The 23,537-nt window shown below is 50.6% G+C and overlaps 10 protein-coding genes and 1 non-coding gene across 11 annotated transcripts; 8 read left to right on the top strand and 3 right to left on the bottom strand.

The window, feature by feature from the left end:
* Window positions 1–426: 426 nt before the first annotated feature.
* Window positions 427–1,907, top strand: CC84DRAFT_1168474 (pectate lyase). Its single transcript, XM_018179401.1, has 3 exons — window positions 427–1,152; window positions 1,216–1,412; window positions 1,476–1,907. The coding sequence occupies exons 1-3, from the start codon at window positions 855–857 to the stop codon at window positions 1,749–1,751; spliced, it is 771 nt and encodes a 256-aa protein (XP_018030727.1). The 5' UTR covers window positions 427–854; the 3' UTR covers window positions 1,752–1,907.
* CC84DRAFT_297787 (Zn-dependent exopeptidase) lies at window positions 1,778–3,424 on the bottom strand. The gene has a single exon (XM_018185787.1). The coding sequence runs from the start codon at window positions 3,255–3,257 to the stop codon at window positions 2,055–2,057; it is 1,203 nt and encodes a 400-aa protein (XP_018030726.1). The 5' UTR covers window positions 3,258–3,424; the 3' UTR covers window positions 1,778–2,054.
* Window positions 3,425–5,134: 1,710 nt separating this feature from the next.
* CC84DRAFT_1102450 (uncharacterized protein) lies at window positions 5,135–5,314 on the bottom strand (the record flags this gene model as incomplete). Its single annotated transcript, XM_018174967.1, has 1 exon — window positions 5,135–5,314. A coding segment is annotated over one exon (180 nt), but the record flags the coding sequence as incomplete, so codon positions are not given.
* A 2,144-nt stretch (window positions 5,315–7,458) lies between these two features.
* CC84DRAFT_297759 (uncharacterized protein) lies at window positions 7,459–8,652 on the top strand. The gene is made up of 4 exons (XM_018185786.1): window positions 7,459–7,547; window positions 7,596–7,628; window positions 7,687–7,904; window positions 8,193–8,652. The coding sequence occupies exons 1-4, from the start codon at window positions 7,545–7,547 to the stop codon at window positions 8,389–8,391; spliced, it is 453 nt and encodes a 150-aa protein (XP_018030724.1). The 5' UTR covers window positions 7,459–7,544; the 3' UTR covers window positions 8,392–8,652.
* A 1,476-nt stretch (window positions 8,653–10,128) lies between these two features.
* Window positions 10,129–12,637, top strand: CC84DRAFT_297722 (uncharacterized protein). The gene is made up of 4 exons (XM_018185785.1): window positions 10,129–11,033; window positions 11,144–11,187; window positions 11,240–11,372; window positions 11,422–12,637. Exons 1-4 carry the CDS (start codon window positions 10,521–10,523, stop codon window positions 12,532–12,534), a joined length of 1,803 nt encoding a protein of 600 aa, XP_018030723.1. The 5' UTR covers window positions 10,129–10,520; the 3' UTR covers window positions 12,535–12,637.
* Window positions 12,638–13,187: 550 nt separating this feature from the next.
* Window positions 13,188–15,237, top strand: CC84DRAFT_1230324 (arginyl-tRNA synthetase; the record flags this gene model as incomplete). Its single annotated transcript, XM_018183692.1, has 2 exons — window positions 13,188–13,472; window positions 13,522–15,237. The coding sequence occupies 2 exons, from the start codon at window positions 13,188–13,190 to the stop codon at window positions 15,235–15,237; spliced, it is 2,001 nt and encodes a 666-aa protein (XP_018030722.1).
* A 562-nt stretch (window positions 15,238–15,799) lies between these two features.
* Window positions 15,800–15,889, top strand: CC84DRAFT_t97. The gene has a single exon. It is a non-coding gene; the product is annotated as a tRNA-Glu (tRNA).
* Window positions 15,890–16,488: 599 nt separating this feature from the next.
* CC84DRAFT_1230319 (PEBP-like protein) lies at window positions 16,489–17,237 on the top strand (the record flags this gene model as incomplete). Its single annotated transcript, XM_018183691.1, has 4 exons — window positions 16,489–16,645; window positions 16,700–16,771; window positions 16,821–16,830; window positions 16,889–17,237. The coding sequence occupies 4 exons, from the start codon at window positions 16,489–16,491 to the stop codon at window positions 17,235–17,237; spliced, it is 588 nt and encodes a 195-aa protein (XP_018030721.1).
* Window positions 17,238–18,342: 1,105 nt separating this feature from the next.
* On the top strand, window positions 18,343–18,987 carry CC84DRAFT_1053361 (uncharacterized protein; the record flags this gene model as incomplete). Its single annotated transcript, XM_018173503.1, has 3 exons — window positions 18,343–18,446; window positions 18,508–18,878; window positions 18,935–18,987. Coding segments are annotated over 3 exons (528 nt in total), but the record flags the coding sequence as incomplete, so codon positions are not given.
* A 311-nt stretch (window positions 18,988–19,298) lies between these two features.
* On the top strand, window positions 19,299–20,603 carry CC84DRAFT_1263342 (uncharacterized protein). Its single transcript, XM_018185230.1, has 3 exons — window positions 19,299–19,372; window positions 19,431–20,430; window positions 20,480–20,603. Exons 1-3 carry the CDS (start codon window positions 19,350–19,352, stop codon window positions 20,504–20,506), a joined length of 1,050 nt encoding a protein of 349 aa, XP_018030719.1. The 5' UTR covers window positions 19,299–19,349; the 3' UTR covers window positions 20,507–20,603.
* An 18-nt stretch (window positions 20,604–20,621) lies between these two features.
* On the bottom strand, window positions 20,622–22,790 carry CC84DRAFT_1128989 (mevalonate kinase-like protein). The gene is made up of 3 exons (XM_018175817.1): window positions 22,648–22,790; window positions 22,347–22,567; window positions 20,622–22,292 (listed from the first exon to the last, which is right to left on the bottom strand). The coding sequence occupies exons 1-3, from the start codon at window positions 22,691–22,693 to the stop codon at window positions 20,874–20,876; spliced, it is 1,686 nt and encodes a 561-aa protein (XP_018030718.1). The 5' UTR covers window positions 22,694–22,790; the 3' UTR covers window positions 20,622–20,873.
* Window positions 22,791–23,537: the final 747 nt, after the last annotated feature.

The raw sequence follows: 23,537 nt of genomic DNA, 5'->3' as shown, positions 1-23,537 counted from the left end.
AATCGCGCATGGATTTGCTCATGAATTAAATAAATATCGAGGAATTTTCTTTTCTAACAACTGCGATGTTTCTACCCCATCAATCCACTGTCAGCTTATCGTACTCGTATACGGTCGCTCTCTCGGTGAGATATGGCATGTCTAATAACAGCTAGAACAATCCAACATGGCCTATCATGGATGAAACATGGCTGAATATCGGTGGCAGCAGACAAGCGCTAACTTCTCCGCAGCCTTCCTATTCGTGGATAATCAAACCAAATTGACTCTAGAGACCTTGTAATCTCGCAATTGTCCAGAAAAGACAGGGGCCACCCCGATAAGCGAGGTGGAGGAAAGTCGCCCCAAACGGCAGGAAATCAAATTGGCCAGGAGATGAGCAGTCTCGAAGCCGTCGATGAATATGTCGAAGATTTTTTGCCAAGATGCCAAGAGCTCCGCTCTCTTTCGCCGAGCTGTCAGTCCAGCCTGACCCGTTGTGCCAAGGCACCCGATACCTCTTGCCATTGTTTGAGATCGAAAGGAAATTTCATTCGATATCTTACTGTGTAGCACAGGGGCATAGCGCCGGAAGGATACTCTGTTTCAAACGATATGTCGTACTCTGGGCCAACACCGTGAGGGCGGCACAGTGAAGCGGGCGGAGGTGAGGTTTTGCATAAAGAGATGGGTTGGACGCTGGTGCAGGACAGTATCTCATTCTTGAGCCTCACGTTCTCTGTCCCACTTCAGTCTCTCGTTTGCTTGAAGCAACCCACTCTCATTACCAACTTTCAATTCGTTTATATACTTGTTTACTCCAAGAACCACTTAACCATTTCTGAAAGGTTTCGACGTATCCAAAATCACCTACAATGAAGTTCACTCTTATCGCCGCTGTTGCTGCCTTTGTGGCTCCCATTGCCGCCGGTCCTGCCCAGCAGACTCCTAACGAGTTCTTCAGCTTGACCAAACGTGCTACCCTTCCCGTCCCCAAGTCGAAGGGTTCGGTCACCTACAAGAAGGCCCAGTCTATCTCGGGTACCTTTGACGGTGGCTACAAGACCTATGGCCGTGGTGTTAAGTGTACTGGTCAGGTTGAGGGCGGTGACGCTGATGCGGTCTTCATCCTTGAGAACGGCGCTACCCTGAAGAACGTTATCATTGGTGCTGGTATGTGACATCGGATGCGGCTCTTGACATCCATCCACGAAGCGCATGCTAACAGATCGCCAGACCAAATCGAGGGCGTCCACTGCAAGGGTGCCTGCACCATTGAGAATGTCTGGTGGACCAGCGTCTGCGAAGATGCCCTCTCTCTCAAGGGTGATGGCAACGCGCTCGTCAAGGGTGGAGGTGCTCAAGGTGCTGAGGATAAGGTCATACAGCACAACGGAAAGGGCACTGTCACCATCGATGGTTTTACTGTCATGGTAAGTTCATCATCACCTGCGCCCTCTTATCTCGTGTTCGATAAACTGACATTAGCTCTTCAGGACTTCGGGAAGCTCTACCGCGCATGCGGCAACTGCAAGAACTCCGTTTCCCGCAGCGTTGTTATCAAGAACGTCAAGGCCTACAACGGCAAGTTGCTCGCAGGCATCAACCCTAACTTCGGCGGAACTGCCACCATCTCTTCCACCTGCGCCTCTTCCGTCAAGACCGTCTGCGAGGAGTTCAAGGGAACCACCCCCGGCAATGAGCCCAAGTCTGTCTCCAAGGGTCCCTCCAACTACTGCAAGTACACCGCATCGACCATCAAGTCTTGCTAGAAAGCTGGTGAGACTTTCGCAAGAGCGATATGCTTGGTGAAGCTGATGAGGGCTTGTGTTTGGTGACCAGAAGATTTTTGGAGGATTCTTGTTATGTACCTTTGCACTAGTAGCACATGCGGCGCATGTAATGTATACTGAATATTTACCGACCACTCTAAACGTTCTTAGCGAGTTGATGGGACCATAAGCTTGCGTGCGGATATGATGGGATTGCCCGTTCCGAGTCTGACCGGAACACAATCCAACGTACGCAAGTTTCGTGCAAAGAGGCCTATGTCACGATTTTCAGCGTGCGCATATTCACAATTCCTGTTGGTACTGATGATCCATCCTGGAAGCCTCGAGGATCAATCGCCTGTAGTCCAACACCGCTTGTTCGAGCTCCTTCCTTTCCAAAGCCTCGTGGTCGGAATGGGCCACCAATATGCTTCCAGGTCCATAGAGGTATCTCCGATGGTCACCAGCAAGGAGTGGTACGTCCGTTCCATAGTTGACGGTCAAGGTATCAAAGCTTTTGATGTCGCAATCAATGTTGACGGGAGGATATCCCTCGCCTGCCCATTCAATCTCTAAGCCACCACCTTGCTTCTCTATACGTGTCTTCACATCCGAGAGCGCGCTTATTACGAGCCCACGAACATCGCTCGGTGTGCCAGCTGCGAGACGAACAGCAATGTTTGCTGAAGCTGTCTCTGCAACTACGTTCCCAGCAACGCCGCCCTCGATCTTCCCAAAGTTCATCGTCGTATTGCCATATTTTTCCGACCAAGGCAGGCCGTTGGCGCGTAGCTCCAACAAATTGCTGAGTGCTTCGGTGAGGACATCGTTGGCACTGACGCCTAGCCAAGGATAACCCGAATGCGCTGCCTTCCCCTTGATGCGTAAAGTGAAGCTCAGTATGCCCTTATGTCCGCAAACAAGCTTCCCCTCTGTAGGTTCACCAAAAATGACAACCTCGTAGTTGGGCCGCGGTCGCTCAGACCACGAAGAGAAAGCGCGCATCCCGTCACCGCCGGTCTCTTCGCCTACGACGAATAACAGTGACAAATCATCGCGCAGGTGCTCCCTTAGAGCTTGAACCGCGACGATCTGAGCAGCAGCACTACCCTTTGCATCAACAGAACCACGCCCGCCAATCACATCCGTTGTTTTGTTGTAGTAGTATGGCCAGTAAGGAGGTACGGTATCGATGTGAGAAGAGACGAGGATCGTGGTCGAGCGTTTCGAGCCGTATGCGAGGATGTTATGACGATTCTCAGAGACTTCCTGCGTTTCTACGGTGAAGTTCTTATCGCGCAAGTAAGAAGCAATCCATTGGCCCACATTCTTTTCGCTGCCAGTGATCGATGCGGTCTCGACGAGTTTGCGATGTAGGTACAGCAGCTCTGCTGAAGCGTGCTCTGACAGTTTGGGTGAAATGTCTGAATTTTGTTGAGAGGTATCTCCAACCGCGATAGCCCGATTCGCTACCAGTGCGAGTAAGGAAAGGTGCCAGATCATCATTTGGTGGTGTTGGTATGAAGGCGTGGGATGAAGCGAATTCCACTGCTGCAGAACATTACGTAGGTAACATACGTCGCTTATCGTACCGTGCCTTGGCAGTTGTGCACGCCGTCACTCAATGCACGCTCCCCATCAAATCGTCAGCCGGCAATATGAGGCTGTAGAGACGGCCACAAACAGTAATATCACGAGAATTTCTAGAGTTGAGGCCTCATAGGCCTGTAGATAATTGCTAGCTACTCAGATCATTGATATCTACTTGGTGTTTTGATCGTTCGGCCACTGCGCGACTGTGAGGCGGATGTAATAGAAGATGCCACATCAATATCTACAGCCTTACGCTGAGCCTATTTCTTCTTAGTAGATTTTCTAAGAGTCTTTGAGGCCTTTTAATTACCCTTTTAGGATAATTTAATACGTTTCTGAAGTTGACTTTGCGCCTTGCAGGCCTGTTGTTTAAGATGTCGATCTGTATTCTTATTAGCCCTCTGCTTTGCGCGTGTCTCTCTAGTAGCTGCTTGAGCAATACGCCTCTCCTAATGTAGCCTTGCTTTGAGCTACTAGCTGGCCCGATAGGCCTCTGCTCGCTCACTTTTTTGAAGCCGTATTTGTTTATCCTCTATATATTTTTCGCGTTGATGATTGTACGCCCGCTGCACGCTATAAGGTGACTAGAAAATAGCTCCACCATGAGACTCATCTGGCTAATTAAGAGGTAAAGGCCTGCCTTGCTTTAAGTGTTTCTTCTGTATTGCTGGGGCCTCATAGGGACCCCTATTTTTATGCTCTAGAAGCTGGTTCTGTATAGAGATATTGTTGAGTGTAAGAGTGATCGATTGGCTCTATGGGCGATGACGCATATAAACACTAGAGCTAACTAGCACCTACCACATGAACGGCGGTGCCTTCCAACAGATATGGTGTATAGTTTAACTTAGCTTCTTGGCCTTATTGCCTCTACCTATATCCATATTGGCCCTTAGTAGCCTATCAATCTTTCTCCAATCTGAGGCACTGAGTACTGAGGTTGAGCTTTCTCGTGAGTCTTGCTTAGTTGGCTGAGGCTGATCAAATCTATTGATTATAGTCGTTGGATTGACTGGGTAGATGCCTGTAGCTTTAAAGGCCTAGAGTATCGATGGCTGCCTTATTGTATTGACCTAGGCCTTCTAGAATAGGCTAAAAAGTATCTCTTAGCGATTGAGGCCAGTCCCTGGGTGTTGTTCATCAAGGCTGATAGCTCATTTAAATATGCTGTTGATAGAGTCATAAAGGTGTAGATATTGAGAGGCTGCAACGTATGTGTTGAATGGGATGGATAGATGGCTAATAGGATCTTATTGAGATCACAAAAGTTGATGAAGTCCATAGTGATATGAGATCTATGGCCGTTAACGATCAGTAGCCGATATGATTGTCTAGCTTTTGGCTTTGTGAGCCGATTAAACACCTGCTGTAGCCATGTAAGGCCGATCTGATTGTTGCTATAGCCAGATTCTAATACTTTGATAAAGGCCTGATGGTGTTGAGGATCGAGATCCTCTACCCAACTCAATTGTATGTTTGTATAGGCGGCCTGATAGATGAGGCCTGGGGCCAAGGCAGATCCGTCGGCGCATATGCAGGCTATGGCAGATATCCACTCACGGATGCCATCTTGTATCACCTGCCTCACAGTCTTGCTTTCGTATAGAGGCCTACTGAAGATCCTCTTTGTGCAAGTGGTGATCCCAAGTAGGAAGCCTTTCTCGTCCATATTGTACGTATTTTGAGCCTCGATCTGATACTCCTTAATCTTATGCTGTAGAAGCTCGAAATAGAGCTTATATTTGGCTTAAGGAATTAGCTTTATGTTGATTGTTGTTGATTCCGGGCGACTATTGAGATATTAAGGATTCCTTGTTCCGCTGTCTAAAGCGATCAACCCAGGAGATTGAGACTTGCTTTTTGGCTATATATGAGGCAAAGCTCTGTATCATCTGCCGTATAGGAGTAAGGATATGTTCCGTAAGCTGTTTGATATATTGTAGAAGCTCTACTTCTTGTTGTTGGCTGAGATTTCAACGCGCAGAGTTGGCAGCTGTACCTGCCTGTGTGATGCCTTGGTGCCGACGCGTTAGTGTAGAAACCACAACACCATAAGTTAATCTTTTGCATGATTACATTGGGCTTGGCAGGTGAGCAGAAAGAATCGTTATAGCTAGTTTGGGAACCTTTGTATATATGTATACACGCAAATGCTGGATAATTCTTCTTTCCAGCCAAGTCATGCAATACTGAGGTCGTGGACATGGAGCGTCTCAGCCATCCGCAGTTCAAGGGGAGCCGCCCGAAGCAAGGGGGAGTTGTTATGGAATGACATCCAAGCTGGTAATGGAAAGCATACCTTGCAAACAAGGGACAACATCTGCCGCCGGTGGTTCAGTGCCCTCATGTCGCTGAACACCTATCTGCAACGCCCCGAACATTGAGCGGGTCCATCTTGTCGGACTATGCTTTCGAGGAGTCCTTCCACTTTAAAGTTGATAGGTTTTCCGAGAAGGCAGCCCTGCGCATGAAGTTATGGGAAGTTCATGCTATATGATCGATAATAGGTCTTGATGCCATTAGGCAATTAAGCGACCGGAACTATACTATCCGTGCAGGACCATCTTTCCCTGTTTTTAAATGTAGCGGTAGCAGGAAGCTATGAAAGACTGTATTCATTCCTATGAGAGCTGATACATGAGATGGTTTTTATGCTCAAGCTTATCGGCCCGAGAGGCTTGTACGCCTCAGCAGCTGGCGTACACCCTATCAACCTCAAACAGCTTCAGTTCCGTCACATCAAAGCATGCCCAAGTCAGTGTTTCAGTTCGGCGGACTAACCTCGCCGACTAATGGTCCCAGCACACAGTCTCACATGTAACCTCTGGTCCCACGTTGTGCAAGGCATGCTGGCGCTTCTGTTGACTTAAGTCCCTCGGTGGCTCGGACATCTTTCTATCGTATTTTCTCTCCAACGATCGGCCTCGATCAAACGTGGCCATGAGCACTCATATCAATTTGCTATCTCCTGTCAATGAGTCTCATCTCGAAATCAGAAGCGTATGGTAAGCAAGTGTTACTTTTATCGACAGAGACTCCTCCCGCAGCTTCCTGCCCCTCAAAGTTGCCGTTTCAGCTCTCACGCATTTTGCGGAACAATCCATCATACACCTTGAAGGAAGGAGGAACGACTCTATCATTGTTGCCGCCAGCTAATGAGTAATGCAGGCAAAACGAAAGCACACTTATCTGTGGCAGTGCGTAAGTCGATCCACCACACGTACACGGTCCCAAAAATCCAATTCAATGGGCAGTGTCATTGCGGCGCTTCCTCGATACCGATACGAAGTGGCTCCTGTCCAAACTGTGGTCAATGTCGCTGTGCTTACTGTCAAACCACTCGAATTCAGATAAGAGCGAGCTGCGAGGGAGTGCCTCTTCGCCACTCGCACGGTGGCAATGTTACCCGAGGACGTCTGCAACCGAGATGTTGGAATGTCCCTTGAATTAGTTTCATAATAACGTCCAATTGAGGAAATATGGGGATTCTACGTTGTGTTCGAACGATGTGAAGAATATAGTATCAGCAGAGGTGCTATATCCTCTCTGCGCTGCGGTCGGTGAAGGATGCGCGTCGATTGAAAGTCAGCGTCACATTTTGGGATCCTTGGACTGAGAAAGGCCATAGGGAGGCGCTCGAGGGTACCCATGGACTGAACGCAAGGAGGATGGGAGCTAGGGGTTGGTCGAGGGGTTGTACTGCCTTTGTGGATTGTAACGTTACCCAGAGATACTTCACCGCTTGTCTAGCAGTGGCTTGGTCACACGAGAATACAATTTGGCCTTATGTGACACTTGTTCAATTATGTGCTACGTAAAGCTATGCTAATAACCGCCTTCTTCTCCTTCTCTAAAAATGTTCTGGCTGGAGCTCCACGTCCTGGCTTAGTTTCGTAGAGGTGAGCGTCCTAGAGAGGTAGTATAGACGCCTCTAATCTCTCCTTTGATTTAGGATAGCTATTATATTATGGATAGCTATTATATTAAGTTAATAGAATATTAATGCGTCGTAATTTTATATACTGCAATGTGGGGTTCGCAGCTCGCTTGTAAACACGTGACCCACAGTCATCCCTGTTACCCAGCTGAAACAGTGGATCTTGAGAGAAAGGTCTTGGTCTTATCACTGTTCGGCGCTATATCCCCCAGGACGCTCACTGGCTGTCTTGATGTATACGCATTGCGTCTTCTTGACGAACAATGGTAGACCGCTCGCTTGCTTAAGCAGTTTTCATTGACTTATGCGTCCAGGCAAGAAAAAGGCATATCTTTGTATGGCACTGTGTAAGTTATTGCTCATAGAGCCTCAATAATTACCAGACGCAAAGGCTTACAAGGTCAGTGTGCTTGCGGCCAAGCCTCGAACAACATTGGTGTTGGACACTGCATAAGATGTGGACACGGGAGATGTGCCTATTGCCAAACCGAAAAAGTCCAAATACGGGCCGCTATATCCGTCACAAGGTTGAAGTACTGTTTATATCAAACTATCGACGAATCGACCCGGTCTTTCGGTACAGCGCGGCCAACGTACAGTACAGTTTTGAGATACAGAGCTCCGTACGTACAAATTTTTTTGCCTGTACGTACGGGTGTACGGGACTACGGAGCCCACTTTTTGGCTGGCAAATAGGAGGTTTCTGGTGGAGTTATCCCATGTCTCTAGGCGTTTCTGTGCTACGCGTGGCGTCGCCGTATAGTGCCTTGTGTAACGTTCTCGGAGTAGACTTTTTCGCCAAGTTTGCTCCTCCATCTCTATACTGTCGTCAGCTGTTAGCATGTTATTATAGATCGCTTTGTTACCCGCGTCTCTCAGTCGTCCCAGTCAACTCAGCTGATTCCTGCCAGCCAGCAGTATCACCATTCCGGATCGCGTACGGCAGCAGCTGTTGCCACCGCTATGGCGGAGAGCTTTGAGAGCTTGGATCACCCGTCATCAGAAGCTGGCTCTATCATCGATCCCCACGCCTGGCCGGGAGACCTACAAGCCTACGGAACTTGTTTCCCTATTGCCTGGACTCGCCTTGTCTCATCGCGCTTCGGCTAAAAAGTTAAGAGCAAGGCACAGTTACTTAGGAAGCGCAAAATCGCAGCTATTTAGCGAGACTTCAAATAATATTCGTCGACGACAACCTACTCACAAGTAAGAAGATGTATAAGCGGCAGAAACGCACGTCGCAGCTTGACGAGTACTTTGACAGCCTCTATGACGACAAGCTAGCTGCATCTTCGTCTCCAGATCTCTAAAAGCTCCTACAGGATCCACACTGGTGGACGGAAGTAGGTCAAAAACGCTACCCAGTCGTATACAAATTAGCGATAGATCATCTCTCTATGCTAGTAACGTCCTGCGACTGTGAGAGATGTTTCTCATCTGCTAGAAGAACAATCACGCGCGATCGCAATTCACTATCTCTAGTTGTCGTCGAGACTCTACAGCTCCAGAAGAACTGGCTGAGGAGAGAGGCCGTACACAGTCATCTTACAAAGCTGGCAGCTCACGTCACTCAGAAGGATGCCAAGCCCAACGTCCAGCTTGCCGACAACGACCTTTACACCAGCCACCTTCCTAATTAGGCCAATTGTATACTTGAAACGGCACGTACACGTACAACGGCTGTACGGACCGTACACCAGGGGTTTCTTGGCGGTCCGTACGTACGTACACTGCTAGGGGGTCCCGTACGTACGTACAAGAGGCCTGTACGGAGGCTGTACTGTACGTTGGCCGCGCTGTTTCGGTATTACTCGATCCCATACACGGACCAATAACACTAGGTGTTGCCGTTTCTAAATGGCAACAACTGCACATACTGAATGTGAATTGCAACGAGCGCGAGGCCATGGTTGAGCACAAAGACCATCTTGCGGATATCTTCATGCACAAAGTCGTCTGAATACGTTACCATAGATGTCTTGCCTGGCAGACTTTGTTTTTGACTCGCTTGACACGCATACCTGGGCTATGAAAAAGACGAACTGTACCGGTTCTCCGGTGTCACCTACCTGATTTGCGAGTTGACTTCTGCAACACCATTGAAAACGACAGGGAGAACCAGGCGATGGATGATATAAAGACAATCACGACTCATGGGCCGCGTTTAGCCGTAGCTCGCTAACGGTACCTTTACCTTGCACACTATAACGTAGTAGACAGATCTCTGATGCACATAGTTTGGGAGGCTATGTTGCCTCGGTGGCACGTGATCTGGCCTACCTACCACCCCGATCCCTACAACCTTGTCGAGCCCTCAAGAGGAGACAGCGCTCATTTCCGAAAGATCTGCAGTACCCTACATGCAGGTCAGATGACTCGGGCCTCCACTTGCGCACCGTTGAAGCTGCACGTTCGACGACTATCTTCACAGCGTATCCCGATGGTACGGTCGTAGACTCTATCTGCCTTGAGAATCCAGCCTATTCATTGAGGACAAGCAGATTGCGGTATGGCGATGGTTGGAAAACCTTATACCTATTGGCTGCAACCAACGCATGTGTTCTGCGTCAGCCACGCATTCGGGCCCGACACGAAGAGCCTGATCGAAGAGAGCCTGGTAGCCTCGCAAAGTGCCGAGGTCATCGGACCCGATCGCTTATCCTGATGTGAAAAGTCAATGGCTACCCTTCAGCAGAGAACTCGAAAATACCATTGAGGAATAATACTCGGAACCAGGTGGCAGCATGCTAGTGGACTCCTGACGAAACAGCCTCACAGCCTTGTGTACGCCTCACGATCCGCCGACTTACCGCACGCCACGTAGTCAGAGGGAACTCTCTGGATCATTAGAAACATCGGCCGCTAGGATCGCTCCGCTGCTACACCTATGGACATTTGCCGGTGGAGAATTGAAGGACTCAGAATAGCGGGCTGTGCTGGGAATTCCTGCTAAGCTATACGAAGCTGCTGGTTTACTTGTGAGTATGGCACTGGTTATCTTGGTGGCATTGCCATATCGCTGCTGATTGACCGCCTTTCTTTTTTATCGTCACAATCTTTATATGCCCGGTTGGCTTCTAGGTTGTATGCTTCCCACCACATTGGGCCCCGCTCGTCACAAAGGTATGCATGAGCATGTCAATTAGTGCGTCCAGCAAACCATATTCAGGATCTCGGATCTACTACGTGGATTGGGTCGCGTTCTGGAACCAGTTAGCTAGATTCGGTATCAATTGCCTATGCGCATCGCGCCTGGCCCAATGACGGACGAAAATACCCTGCACCAGGAAAACTTGGGATACCCTTGGCCAAATTCCTTCTTCGAAGATCGCAACTTCCCTGAAGAGAAGTCTTTTTTGGAGGCTCGAAATCAGATAAATCCGACTGATGATGACATCCTGAACTTCCTGCTGGACTATGACGAGAACACCGCCGAAGAAGAGATCATTACTAAGTTCTGTTCGGGTGTCCATCATTCTGCGCTCACAAATCCCCGTGCGCAACATTCGAGGAGGGCATGGCTTGACGACCGGCGGTGGGACCGCCCTACCAAACCGAGCTCACGTGAAGAAGAGGCCGAGAAGCAAATGACACCACCAGTCAACATGGCAAAGGAGTCAGAATCGAAAGATCTTGTCGACGAAGCGCGCACATCTTTGCAGGACCGACTGAAATACAAGATTGATTCTTCATTCCGCGAATACGAACCCCCTTTGTCTGCGTTAGATTTGTTTCGGTACCTGAAGAGGAAGGTATGGGCACTATTTGGTTGTACAACCCCCCGACTCCGTTCGCTATCTCTCGTCTATGACACAAAACATCTCTTGGTGCCACTACCCGATCATCTGGCTAATTCAGGTAGCGATTTGGACATGGATCTCTTCCAGATGCCGATAGAAGATTGATGTGAGTAGACCGCACTTCGTATGTTCTATAGCAGGAGTACTTACTAGTCTAGCTACGTGTGGCGCCTAACGCCGGTTTATGTGCATGCACTGGTAAGAACCTGTACACAACATCAGTCAGCTGCCTTGAAAGCAACTCTCTACATGCATATCGCGCGAAAGACAGATATGGGAGTGAATATTTCGGTCCGTCAGCTAGAGTCCACCATATTGTCGCATTCTGACCTAGCACCAGTATAATTCTATCGACACCTTCGAGCTATACTTCTATATGCCATTCTATACACTGAAGGTGCCCGACGATCCGGATATACGCCATGACGGGCTGAATGGAAGTTCACATCCGGCTTGCCTAGATATATTTTCTATAACCGGGAAAAGCAGCCAAGTCCTTGAAATGGCGCACATAGCCATCAACATTTGCGGTGTCGCGGATCGTCGTTGGACAGGTTACGCGTTCGTGGATGGCGACGAGTGCATGAGCGAGGAAGACTTTGATTACACTACGATAGTCCCAGATCAATTCGCACTTAATGGCGAAGTAGATGCGAACCGCCCCATCTGGAGCCCGAGAGAGTATTTTATGCGCATACTTCCTAGCCGCGTGGAACAGATTGTCCGAAGATGGTCCTGGATCATTCAAAATATCGAAAGTGGTGCTCAAGAAGACATTCTCAGTCCAACTGCAGGATATGGAGAAAATGAAGAGATCGCATCGACTTTCAAGCGAACCCAAAAGGCGGCGAAAACCCTCGGCGTCTTGCATGACGTCCTTTCGGAGAGTAATGACGCGTGGGCCGAGTTCTCAGCTCCTGGTGGAGACATAATATACTTCGAACATACCACTGGTCTATCAGCCACTTCCCAGAAACAAATCAAGCGCTGTCTTCAAGATCTCAAGGGCAAGTTCCGCAGGATGCGCGCACTGCAGAGAAGACTGGAGACCCTTGAACGCCGGTATCAAAGGGCAGTAGATAGCCTTGAACGACTTTTAGTCGTGGAGAGCAACAAGGCTGCGAAATCTAGCGGGGCACATGCAGAATTGATGGTCGCTTGGATATCACCAGTGGCGATCGTGAGCGCGTTCTTTTCAATTCCAGCACCATTCGTCCCGCGCACGCTAATAGCATTCACTGTTGCTATGTTGGTTGTCGCAGGGTTTTTACAGCTTGTCATTCGCTTACAGCGAAAAGGTTGGCGGTGGCAGATACAGAGATTTTGCTCACATGTACTACACCAAAGAGAGTCACGACCAGTGGTATCTGGAACCACCGAACAGATTCATGACCAGCAGACATCTCCATTTCGTGTGGATACTGGACAGACTCTCGTAGACTCTGGTGTATAAGGCGAGGCTGGAACAGCTTTTCCCAATCCTTGTTAAGATACCCCTGCCTTGAAATCTCATGGGCTATACTTCATTCAAAGCGATCAACGATTCTCTTATCACCTTCGGTCGAAATGCACTTTCATGACACCAGTTCCACGCATAGCATCTGACCTATGCCCTGTTTGTGCATAGCAAGGGATCTCGACTAAATTCGTTTGCCTATTTTTTGTTTGACTATCATCATTTGGTCCATTGGGCATCGTCCTCCATCTTACGCATACAGCATGCATGCGCCTGGAGGGCTAGGATCAAGATCATGAAATGTAGGATTTTCTTTGGTGTGATAGTGCAGGGCGTGCTCAAGTACGTGGTCATCGTCCTCCCATTGATTGCGCGTGATGCACGGCCAAGCCCAGTTACCCAATCACGCATAGCCACGCATATGCTCTCCGAACAGCCAGCATACGAAGAGGCTGAAATGCAGAGACAACAAACCATTGATCTGCCGGTCAGCAACAAGGCAAATATGATTCCGTCTACACACGCATCCGGCCATACTCTGTACAAGACAAGAGCCATCTGAACTTGCCACGATTTCATAACATCCAAGCCTCAGTCACGACTGAGCTTAGGGAAATCGATGGTCTAGCTGCGCAGGCGGAACACACATGATGTCCACTCTCGAAATCACCGACTTGGAGAGCAGCCTCGCTACTCTGCGGTTAGCTGCGCCTCTTCCGGTGATCAACTCTGCTGACGCCGTAACAAATCCACTCGATCTTGTTCGAAGTCTTCTCGCGGGCATACTCAGCCAACTCGTAGAAAGTAGTCCCGAGGCTGCTTACAGATCGGTACAATTGCCCAATAGCATCTATGACGGCGACCTTGATATTGTATTACCGAAACTACGCCCAGGATGCAAGGCCGGAGAGTTGGCAATCGACCTTGCACGGCAGGTATATAACTTCGACTCGAACGTCCGAACACTTGCTAAGTACCTAGTAGTTTCCAATCGACCATCCGCTTTTCCCTCTCCCTTTCCTCGAAGGAGTGCATTGGCGTGTATTGCTCAGAGTCAATACTCTTGCACGACTTCTGTTCCCTTTCATCTTGGAACGCGGGAACACCTACGGCACCGATAAGAAAGTGGGCTCGAAGGACCCGTCATCTCCGAAAGGGGCGCGCAAGAAGTTGATCGTCGAGTTTTCATCACCAAACATCACCAATGAGTTTCATGGAAAACATCTACGCAGCACGATCATTGGAGCCTTCTTGAGTAGATTCTATGAGAGCAGGGGTTGGGATGTCACTAGACTCAACTACCTTGGTGATTGGGGGAAGAATATTGCTCTGCTCAAAGTTGGCTGGGAAAGATTCGCGGACGAAGTGGTATTCCAAGCAAGGCCCATCGAACATCTGTTGGAAGTGTATGATCAAATTAACAATCTCTTTCAGCCCGAAGTCGCCGCCAGCAGACAGGCACGTGACGAAGCTGCAAGGAACGGTCAGGACGAAGGCCAAGCGCAAACGGAAATCGAGAACCAGGGTATATACGCCCAGCGTAATACAGCGTTCAAGAAGCTCGAAGAGGGGGACGAAGAAGCCATTGCCTTCTGGAAACAGGTTAGAGATGTCAACATCGAAAACTATAAAGACTTCTACTCGCAGTTGGGCATCGAATTCGACGAGTACACTGGTGAATCGCAGGTCAAGACGGAAACAATGAATGAAGTAGAGGCTCTGCTGAAAGAGAAGAAAATTTGTGAGGAAAGCTCTGGCGCTTGGGTTATCCACATGCAGAACCACGGACTAAAAGCCGGTACTGCTGTCATACGAGGTCGGGACGGAGCGACTACATACCTTCTTCGGGACCTTGCAGCAATGATCGAGCGTTCCAAGAAGTATAACTTCAACAAGATGATCATTGTCGCTGCAAACGACCACAACTCTCTGCATTTCACGCACTTGCATCACATCTTGATCGCAATGGGCATGAAAGACCTCGCAGAGAAGATCCAGCATCTGAAGTTCAACGAGACCTCAAGTATGGCAGAAACGCTTGGGACGGGGTTTAAACCCCAGGCGATTCTAAGCCACGTTGAACAGGCCATGAGTGCTGGACTGGAAGCCGATGCAGCGAAGACCGCAATGTTCGGCAACCTCAGCAAGAGCGCAGATAGGCTGTCCGTTGCGTCTCTTCTTGTGCACGAGCTTTCGACACGTACCACATCTGCTCACTCTTTCGACCTCTCAGCCATGACGTCTTTCAAGCACGGAACCGGACCGGACTTACAATACTGGTACGCGAAGCTCTGCACCATTCTCAAAACGCGCAACGGCGATGTTCAGCTTTCCGACGAGGACTATGACTTCTTGGGCGAAGACGACTCCGCTGCCAATCTTCTCCGTCTTCTTGCTCAATATCCTGAAGTCACACGCGCCACGTACAACTCCACCTCACCCCAGCCAGATGATATAGTGAAGTACCTGGCTGGCGTGACTGAACAACTCGCTGACTGTCTGAGTGATGATGAGGACGAAGTAGACGATGGCGTGAAAGGAGAGACAGAAGCCAAAGCAGAACAGAAAACATTCGGCGCTGGACACCTCACACTTTTCGAGGCAACGCGTATTGTGCTCGAGAACGGGCTGAAGCTACTCGGCATCACCCCGTACGTAGCCGATGGTCATGAGCGGGCCGACACACCGATCGCGGAGTGACAAATGGCTGGTACTGATGCGCATGATCTTGATCTGATTGAGCTTTCTTGGTTGACGTGATTGTTGTAGCCGTACTCTGGTACAGTGCGCTTAGTTTTTTCCACAGGTCGATGGCTACGACGGCTGGAGGATATGGAAAGGAGTCATTATTACGGCTGTTTCCTACGGTCTCTTTTGTTGCATGATTCACGATGTCACGGTGTTATGATTGCTGCTGCTAATGATTTACGAAATGCGCGATTGTCGTTATGAACGAGACGGCTCCCGAATGTTGATGAACTGCAAGAGTGCAATAAAGTTCTTTCCCTGAGACCATGTGCAATGAGGCGTTCTAGTTTGGCAAGGCCTGCAACTAGTGTAGTGGAGCGGGGGCAGGACCCTGGTCTCGCCGTTTCCTCGCCGTGACTCACCACCAAGACCACCCACACCGCTGCAACTCTAGTGTTTATCTCTTGCGGTGCACGATGCAGATACCAAGTGAATTTGGGTGACCGTGGACATACAAAGTGCTTGTATATATTTTAATTATTTGCAATACACTTCATCAATCAACACAACACTATCCGATATGGTCTAGTGGCTAGGATACATCGCTCTCATGTCTTCCAGACGTTGATCCGATGTGGCCCGGGTTCGATTCCCGGTGTCGGAAAACGCTTCTTTTGTCCTCGATGCTTTGCTTTTTGCTCTTCGTGTCTAGGACGGGGCGGACGACAAGACTTTCGCTCCCCTCTGTGATCCCCACAGAAGGCATCCCGCGACTTTTTATCCTAGCATCACAGAAGTTGCTCCACCATACCTATATGTACTAACCGGAAATACCAAATGATGTTGAATTTGTACGGGTAGCATGAGAAGGAGCAGTGCTTTGAAAGCTTGGTCAAGCATGAGAACGCACGTATAGTACCACACAAATAGAGAGAAAATTCGCGCATCGTAGAAGCAACTACTACTGTACCTGCCTGTCCCCAGTGTCTCCGATCCAGCCTCAAGTGCCGAACCAAACGCGGGGTACACAAGGATCTGGATATATTACGCCTTTCAGCCAAACACCGCCTCATGTAAATCGCTCGGCCTCACCATACAATTGCCTCCTGACATGACCTCGTTCATCCAAGCTTCTTATATGCCGGCCTCCACTCGGAGCTTGGTATTTACATGACATGCTAGCATGCTATAATATAGAGAGACAGGCTGTCGGAGGTGGTGCAACCTCTCTGACCCGATTTCCGTAACGATTTCTTGAGCAGAATGTTATTCACTACTACATTCTTGTCTGCACTGGTGGCTGTGGGCGGCGCGCTGGCACAGACGACACCTCCTGGGTTTATACCGGCGGTTAACAAGACGTTGGATGTGTACTATGGCACTCAGTACATCACGCCGGGGTTGATGGTGAAGAAATCGAGTGAGTTGGTCACAGAGTGTTGTTTTGGAATTCATAGTTGACGCGTTGCGTAAGGTGTGTCGAAGCAGCCTACAATAGGTGTTACGGGACAGACCTTGACTGGGAAGTATCTGTTGGCCATGATCGGTAAGTACCATCCGTTTTCCGACAGTGGTTCATGCTGACGGCGTTCTAGATATTGACGCGTACGTCCGCCTTTCTAATTCATCAACTTATTCCCTCAGCTGCTCACCACCACTGTAGACCCGGAACACCACGCGGTACTGTCCTGCATGCGCTTCTACAAGACTGGACGCCCAGTGGGCAAACTCAAAATGGGTCATCGATCCTTGCCACGAAGGCCACCGGGCCTGCATCCTACTTTGGTCCTGCACCACCCGCCGAGACGCCGAAGCATCCGCATAACTACATATTTCTGCTGCATGCGCAGCCTGACAACTTCGCAGTTCCGGCTGCGCACAAGTCGGCGGTGCAGCAGCGCCTAGGTATCAACTGGCCCAAGTTCATCACCGACGCGGGTCTGAGTTCACCGATTGCGGCGAACTACTTGCAGGTCCAGTCGGGTGACAACACGAAGATATTTGTTTCGTAGTGTAATATCGAAGGGCCGAGAAAGTATGAGTATGTGAACAAAATGAAGTGTTCAAAGCAAGAAGAGTTGTGCCAAAATGTGTTTCATTTGGCCAATTCCTGCGCTTGACATATTGCAAAGTCATCCCGATGTCATAACTTGCGTAACGGTGATCTGCAATAGAGGAACCGTCGGAGAAGGTTTTCTTCTTTTCTCCCGTGATCCATGCAATTTGCATCATACCGGTGGCAAGTCCTATGTGGCAGCATTCTATATCTGGGAAGATGTCCGCGAACACTGTTGCCGATTCGTGATGCTCCACTGACCTTTCGACCACCTTTGGCCGAGTATATACCCCCATTCAGTCGTTGTTGAGCCCCCTCATATATGAGCTATGTATATTTGCAACACGCGTTAGCCTAAAATAACAACGATCAACAAGTCCCGATTGGGCTTATGGCATGTTGTTACCCGGAACAGCGATGATGCCAGCGATCATCGCTTACATTTCCGAAATGCACGCCGAAGATATTTGAGGACTGTTGCCGATAATATTCGTTCACTTACAAGATAGTAAAGCAATGCGCGGCGTGCTGTAGCCCTTCCTGCATCCGACGTGTACCATCAACAGCTGCGCTGCAACGCTGCGGTGTTCACTTCGAAAACGATGCAAAGGGCAGGCGTATGTAGGTAAGAGGAGATCCAAAATATCGTATGTGAGCTGCCCCATTCGACCAACACCGTGCCGTTTAAGCGAATGAAACCCTAGCATTCAAAATACTATCGAGTTCATGCTGCGAGTCGTATTTCCAGCATTGACGGTTTCCTTCCATTGCGCAATATAATCATCCCCTGGTATTAATCTGGAAGACCAAACAGAGCAACAAGTGTGTGGAGTTTTAATGGAACAGATTCCAGAGCATCAATTGCGGAGGAATTGCGGCGTATGCAGGAACGCGAAGAGTGTATCCGTTGGCGCGGATGAAGCCGACGATTCTGGTAAGATGTCTTCTTACGATGTATAAAAGCTGAGCGGTATCAATTCTATGTGTCCCAACCTGAAGTGCCCCGAGTATTTGCCTGAAGACCTAATCAATCCATCTCCACGATGAAGTTCTTCGCTACTGCCGCTGCTCTGTGCACCATCGTAGCCGCCGCTCCGCTTGCTCCTTGGGAAGTGATGGCCCCTCCGCCATCAGGGACTCAGTTTTACCAGCTTCAGACTAAATCGTACGTCACTTCGATACTTCCTACGTCCGCAAGCGAGCCGATGCTGACTGAATGGGTGTAGAGCAACTGCAGCTGTCTCCGGACAGTGGGTAGCCCTGAAGACTGGTTCGACTTCGTACTCGCTCGCCGCCCAGCAAGCTGCTGCCACCAAGTTCTTCGTCAATAAGTACGCGCCGACCGGCACATTTGCTGTGCATAACGCCGACGATACCCGCCAACTTGCTCTCCAGGGGCCTAACGGAGTCTTGCTTTCCCTCGTCGATGCAACCAACCCAACCACTGATAGTATTCCAAAAGGAACGTTGATGGAATGGGCCACGTTCACCATGGACAACAACGTGCTTTTCGTCAAGGACGGAAGCACCCTCACCAACCGTACGTTCGTCGCGGTCAAAGGTTCTGGCAGTGACTACAGCATTGCTCTCTACGATGGTAAGCCCGTGTAATGGTATCTGGGTTCAAGATTTTTCGTGCTAATCCTTCGCCAGGTGCCAGTACAACCACCTCGACGATCACGCCTGTCACGATCAACATCGTCAAGGCATAGGGTTTGTGATCCAGAGGTCGTGGCATCTAGAGGTCGTGACGGTAAGATAGTCGAGAACATGTAAATAGGTGCAATACAATTTCTTGAAGAACTCTCCATGGTTATCAGACGCTTGCCAGCTCGTAGTCTGATTGATGATTTGACAAATGACTCCGAGAGAGATGGAGATGTAGACGGGACGCGACGAGCAGTGTAGCGCTAGGGTCCCACCGCGTTTTCCCCCACATCCATACCACGCCAAGATTTCGGTGCGGCGTGGTCAGTGCGCCCAATGCCCAAAATTTCCAGGCCGACTTTCTGAGCCGCTCCTCCTGCCAAAATTCTCTCGTAAGACTATTCGGAACACTCTCTTCACAATGGGTCTCGCGGCACCAAAGAAGTATGCGATTTCTGCTCACACATGATACCCCGAATTCCTTGCTAACCTTCGGCGCAAGTCGCTCCAAGATCTCCAATGACCCACAGAACACTACCTGGGCCAACAACACCGAGCGCTTCGGCCACAAGATCCTCACGTCGCAAGGCTGGACTCCTGGCGCATCCCTCGGTGCCACCGACGCCGCTCACAAGGCGCACTACACTGCTGCCTCCCAATCCCACATCCGCGTCTTCCTCAAGGATGACAACCTCGGCCTCGGCGCAAAGCGCGGCAGCGAGCGCGCCGAGAACTTCGGTCTCGCTGGGTTCGCAAGCATATTAGGGCGTCTGAACGGGAAGGAGGAAGAAGTGAAGAAGGAAGAGGAGAGGCAAGAGAAGATCCAGCAGAGGGCGTATGTGTACAAGAAGTTCGGCATGATGAACTTCGTCAGTGGAGGATACTTGGTGGGCGACAAGATCGAGAAGGGTGTGAAGAAGGAGGTTGAGGTCAAGGTGGAGGTGAAATTCGAGCCGGCGTCGTCGGACAACGAGGTCACGGAGAAGAAGTCGAAGAAGAGAAAGAGGAGCGGCGAAGAGGACGTTAAGAAGGAAGATGAGGAAGAGCCAAAACTTAAGCGCAAGAAGAAGAGCGTGAGCCTGCGCGAAGAGGCTGCAAAGGAAGACGCCGCTCTGGAAGCGACTTCGAAGTGGAAGAAAGATAAAAAGGAGAAGAAGGACAAGAAGTCGAAGAGCGTTTCCGAAACCCCTGCCACAGACTCAGAACCGCTCACGGACAAGGCCCGCCGGAAAGCCGAGAAGCGCGCTCGCAAGGAGGAGAAAAAACTCAAGAAGGCTCTCAAGAAGGCCGCCAAGGAGGCCGCAAAGTCGAACCCCACGACTGAGGACCCCAGCTCTGAAAGCGAGAGCGAGGAGGAGAGCACACCAGCTAGCTCTGTACCTACTACGGGCACTTCGACGCCCTCTGGCTTGACGTACAACCCGCGAGGCATGCATGCTGTGCGCCAGAGATACATACGGCAGAAGAAGATGGCAAGCATGGACCCACAGGCATTGAAGGAGGTATGTTGTCCCGGCATCTACACGTCAGTCACTGTACTAACGAATCCAGATTTTCATGATCAAGACACCATCATAGCGATTGGAGCGAGCGAGCGATTCTGGGATTTGGAATGCATAGCGTGGCGTTAGACTGCGGTCCTCTTCTAGAATAGACGTTATACAGAGTGAACTACACACAATTACTGTTCAATGTTATGATACATGTCATTAGGGTTTACGCTACTGGTAGTACACAAAAGGCATTCCGCGATATCTATGCCCCGAGAGCACCCCCTTCCTTTTCCTTCGTCCTCTCTAAACCCAGCCAAGAACATGTAGACTCGCGTCCGAAACTCTGAGCAAGTGCAAGCAAGAAACGAAACATGCAATATCCCTAGGTGCAAAGAGGAAAAGAAACTCCTAAGAACAGGCCAGGCAGAAAGGAAAAGATGCGAACCGCTGGCCTAATTTTGGTTCGTCTCCCACGGCCGCCAGAACTTCCACCCTTCTCTGACTTCCCTCTCCACATTCTTTCTTATGCCATTTGTCACACCGACCAGCCTCTCGATGCCCTCGGTACCCTCAGCCCGCAAGAACTTCTCTTGGTCAATCTCCTCGCCGCCCTCTTCTTCGTTCCCGTTGTGCAGCACAGCGGGCCAGAGCACGCCCACACCATCACCCGCGAGAGTAGTCTCGAACTTCTCGAACCCTTCGTTCTCAAGCTTGACCTCGAGCGAGTCCAGGATGGCGTGCTTGAGCTTCGTGCCGGAGGAGATGATGGACGCGGCGACAGGCGAGTCGGGCTCCGAGTCCGACTCGGAAGAGGAGTGGTCGTGGTGGACGCCGTTGCCGTTGCCATTAGCAGCAGACGTCGGCCGCGGCTTGATAATTGTGATTGCGCACCCGCCGCCTCCTGCACCCGTGAGCTTCGTCCAGCCGATGCCGGTGTGGTCTATCAGCTCGCGAATTCGCTCCAGTTTCGGGTGTGAGACGCCCAGCGAGACGAGCAAGCCGTGGTTTATTGTGACGAGGTCACCGAGGTATTTGAGCGATGCGTGTGATTCTGGATCGAAGTCAGGTGCAGTGAGTAGCTTGTACGCAGATTCAGTAATCTGGCCTATCGCGTCGAGGATGTTCTCAGTGAGGATGGGGTGGTTCTCGAGGAGCGTCGCAACTTTGGCGACTTCGACGGCGGTGCTGCGGGACTGGCGGGTGTTGACGAGGAGGAGAGGGAGCTCCGGGAAGCTGTGGAGGGGTACGATGCGCGGCGGGCCGTTCTTGAACTTCTGATAGAGCACAGCTTTTCCACCCGACGCGACCGTGTTGTCGATGCCGGAGGGGTTGCCGTGTATGCACATCTCGCCTACAAAAGCCCATCTGTTTATCCGCTCAATCTGGAGTTCAGACTCTTGAGGAGGTTGGTCTTGATGTGGGCCGCTCAGTGCGCGGATTTGCAAGAGCAGCGCGGAGCTGATGCACACTGAGATACTTGCGCTGCTTCCGAGGCCGGCTCTTAGCGGGATTGTGGAGCGGAGTGTGTAGACGCATGGTGGTGTCTTTCGCGACGCGAGGGAGAGGAAGAGGTAGAGAAAAGAACATGCAGATGCGTGGTGTATCTTCCGTATCGATTCGGGAATCTTGGGTGATACTACGTCCAGGTGTGGTTGAAGAGCTTCGAGCAGTTCAGGATCCAGCGACGTCACCAGGTCGTAGTAGTGCTTCTTCTTCCCAGGCGCATTGAAGACATCCCACGGCAGCTCGTCAATGTTCCAGGTATGTTCTAGCTCAATGTCGGGAAAGCGAATCGTGACGGTGCGGTGCGACTTGGAGAGGAAAGATACGTGGAGGTACGAGCGGAGAGAAATGGCGGCCGCGATGGCAGGCTGCAATCGAAGTTAATACACAATCTTTCCAAAGCATCAGGGTGTATGCCTCACCTTTCCATGCACGACTGCGTGCTCTCCATAGACTATAACCTTGCCGGGCGAGGACACCATGAAGGGAGGCATCATCGGCGATGACTGCTTCCGCTGCATGGCTGGTTTGGTTGCCGGCGCACCCGTCTGGGGTATCTGTGAAAGTAACTGTGCAGGCATCGAGTCTATGGGTGACTGTTCCGGGGTCTGGGTGGAATGTGAGGTGGTATGTTTTAATATTCCTATGGCTGCGAGTTAGCGACCAAGAAGTCTTTCCGGCCCCGATGCATAAGCCCTGGAGCGCAGGCGCGAGTATGCTCACCTCTACCACTGGGGGCTTTCTTGCGCAGGCTGCCAGTCGCAGACATCTTAAACAGCTCGGATTGGGTCAAACAGCGTAAGAAGGCACGGGGCTGGCTGCAGTGACTGTGTGGCACTGCCGTCGTCAGTCAGGAGGCGTTGCGCCCGCCGCTGGCAGTTCATGGGCCCGAATTGCTGGGGGCGATGCTAATGCTCGACTGGGTTAATTCCGACGCGCGCTTCGACCAACTTTCGCTCCCCGCGCCGCTGCAGGAACCCAGTCCAACCGCCCCCCTGGTGCTTCTGGAAAACGCCCTATGAACGGCCCCCCGATCCCAAAATGTCATCACTGCGTCACACATCGCGGTCACACGCCTTCGTGGAGGCATCCATTTCAAACGCAGACTAGGCACTCGATCGCGCGTCTTGGACGTGGATAATACTAAGGTTTTCTTTGAATGACCGAAAGCATCCTCACGACACAGCTCGCCACCATTCATGACATCGACAACAGCTTTGAGCGCTCCCCTGCCATGGGCGCATAATCGAAACACACTCTGCTATTCTGCGAGAGCTAAAGTACAGCTACACTGGACCCAGCCGTTACCTGAGGCGGCTGGCAAGCTCGCCTTCAGCCTCAGACAGTGGTGCGCGCACCCATGTGGCGCGAGCTGAAACCACATGCAGCTCTTCGCTTGCGGCCCTCGCCGTCGCTGTTGTGCGAATGCGCCACATGGTGGCAGGCTGCTTTATCGTATAATCTTAGAAACAGTAGGCGAAGGTGCATGTTAGAGGCCCGTAATGCTCGGTACTGCCGCGCACCAATCGGCTATGGACGATGCCCTTGACTGCTTCCACATATGGTAATATCCGATGACTGCAAAGTTCGAGTTGTTGCAATAGTCCTCGATG

This window comes from Paraphaeosphaeria sporulosa (genome assembly GCF_001642045.1).
Source record: "Paraphaeosphaeria sporulosa strain AP3s5-JAC2a unplaced genomic scaffold CC84scaffold_12, whole genome shotgun sequence".
NCBI classification, from domain to species: domain Eukaryota; kingdom Fungi; phylum Ascomycota; class Dothideomycetes; order Pleosporales; family Didymosphaeriaceae; genus Paraphaeosphaeria; species Paraphaeosphaeria sporulosa.
Note: the sequence above shows the minus strand (reverse complement) of the source record. Positions and strands in the feature narration are given on the sequence as shown.

Coding starts and splice junctions, on each gene's coding strand:
- CC84DRAFT_297759 (XM_018185786.1), top strand. Junction 7,629..7,686: donor ATATCTTTGTATGGCACTGT/GTAAGTTATTGC, acceptor TTACAAGGTCAG/TGTGCTTGCGGCCAAGCCTC. Junction 7,905..8,192: donor GTTTTGAGATACAGAGCTCC/GTACGTACAAAT, acceptor GATTCCTGCCAG/CCAGCAGTATCACCATTCCG.
- CC84DRAFT_297722 (XM_018185785.1), top strand. CDS start 10,521: ATGCGCATCGCGCCTGGCCCAATGACGGACGAAAATACCCTGCACCAG. Junction 11,188..11,239: donor GATGCCGATAGAAGATTGAT/GTGAGTAGACCG, acceptor TTACTAGTCTAG/CTACGTGTGGCGCCTAACGC. Junction 11,373..11,421: donor ATATGGGAGTGAATATTTCG/GTCCGTCAGCTA, acceptor ACCTAGCACCAG/TATAATTCTATCGACACCTT.
- CC84DRAFT_1168474 (XM_018179401.1), top strand. CDS start 855: ATGAAGTTCACTCTTATCGCCGCTGTTGCTGCCTTTGTGGCTCCCATT. Junction 1,153..1,215: donor GAACGTTATCATTGGTGCTG/GTATGTGACATC, acceptor ACAGATCGCCAG/ACCAAATCGAGGGCGTCCAC. Junction 1,413..1,475: donor TCGATGGTTTTACTGTCATG/GTAAGTTCATCA, acceptor TTAGCTCTTCAG/GACTTCGGGAAGCTCTACCG.
- CC84DRAFT_1128989 (XM_018175817.1), bottom strand. CDS start 22,693: ATGTCTGCGACTGGCAGCCTGCGCAAGAAAGCCCCCAGTGGTAGAG. Junction 22,568..22,647: donor GAAAGCCCCCAGTGGTAGAG/GTGAGCATACTC, acceptor TCGCAGCCATAG/GAATATTAAAACATACCACC. Junction 22,293..22,346: donor ACGCAGTCGTGCATGGAAAG/GTGAGGCATACA, acceptor CTTCGATTGCAG/CCTGCCATCGCGGCCGCCAT.
- CC84DRAFT_297787 (XM_018185787.1), bottom strand. CDS start 3,257: ATGATGATCTGGCACCTTTCCTTACTCGCACTGGTAGCGAATCGGGCT.
- CC84DRAFT_1263342 (XM_018185230.1), top strand. CDS start 19,350: ATGGGTCTCGCGGCACCAAAGAA. Junction 19,373..19,430: donor GGTCTCGCGGCACCAAAGAA/GTATGCGATTTC, acceptor CTTCGGCGCAAG/TCGCTCCAAGATCTCCAATG. Junction 20,431..20,479: donor ACCCACAGGCATTGAAGGAG/GTATGTTGTCCC, acceptor TAACGAATCCAG/ATTTTCATGATCAAGACACC.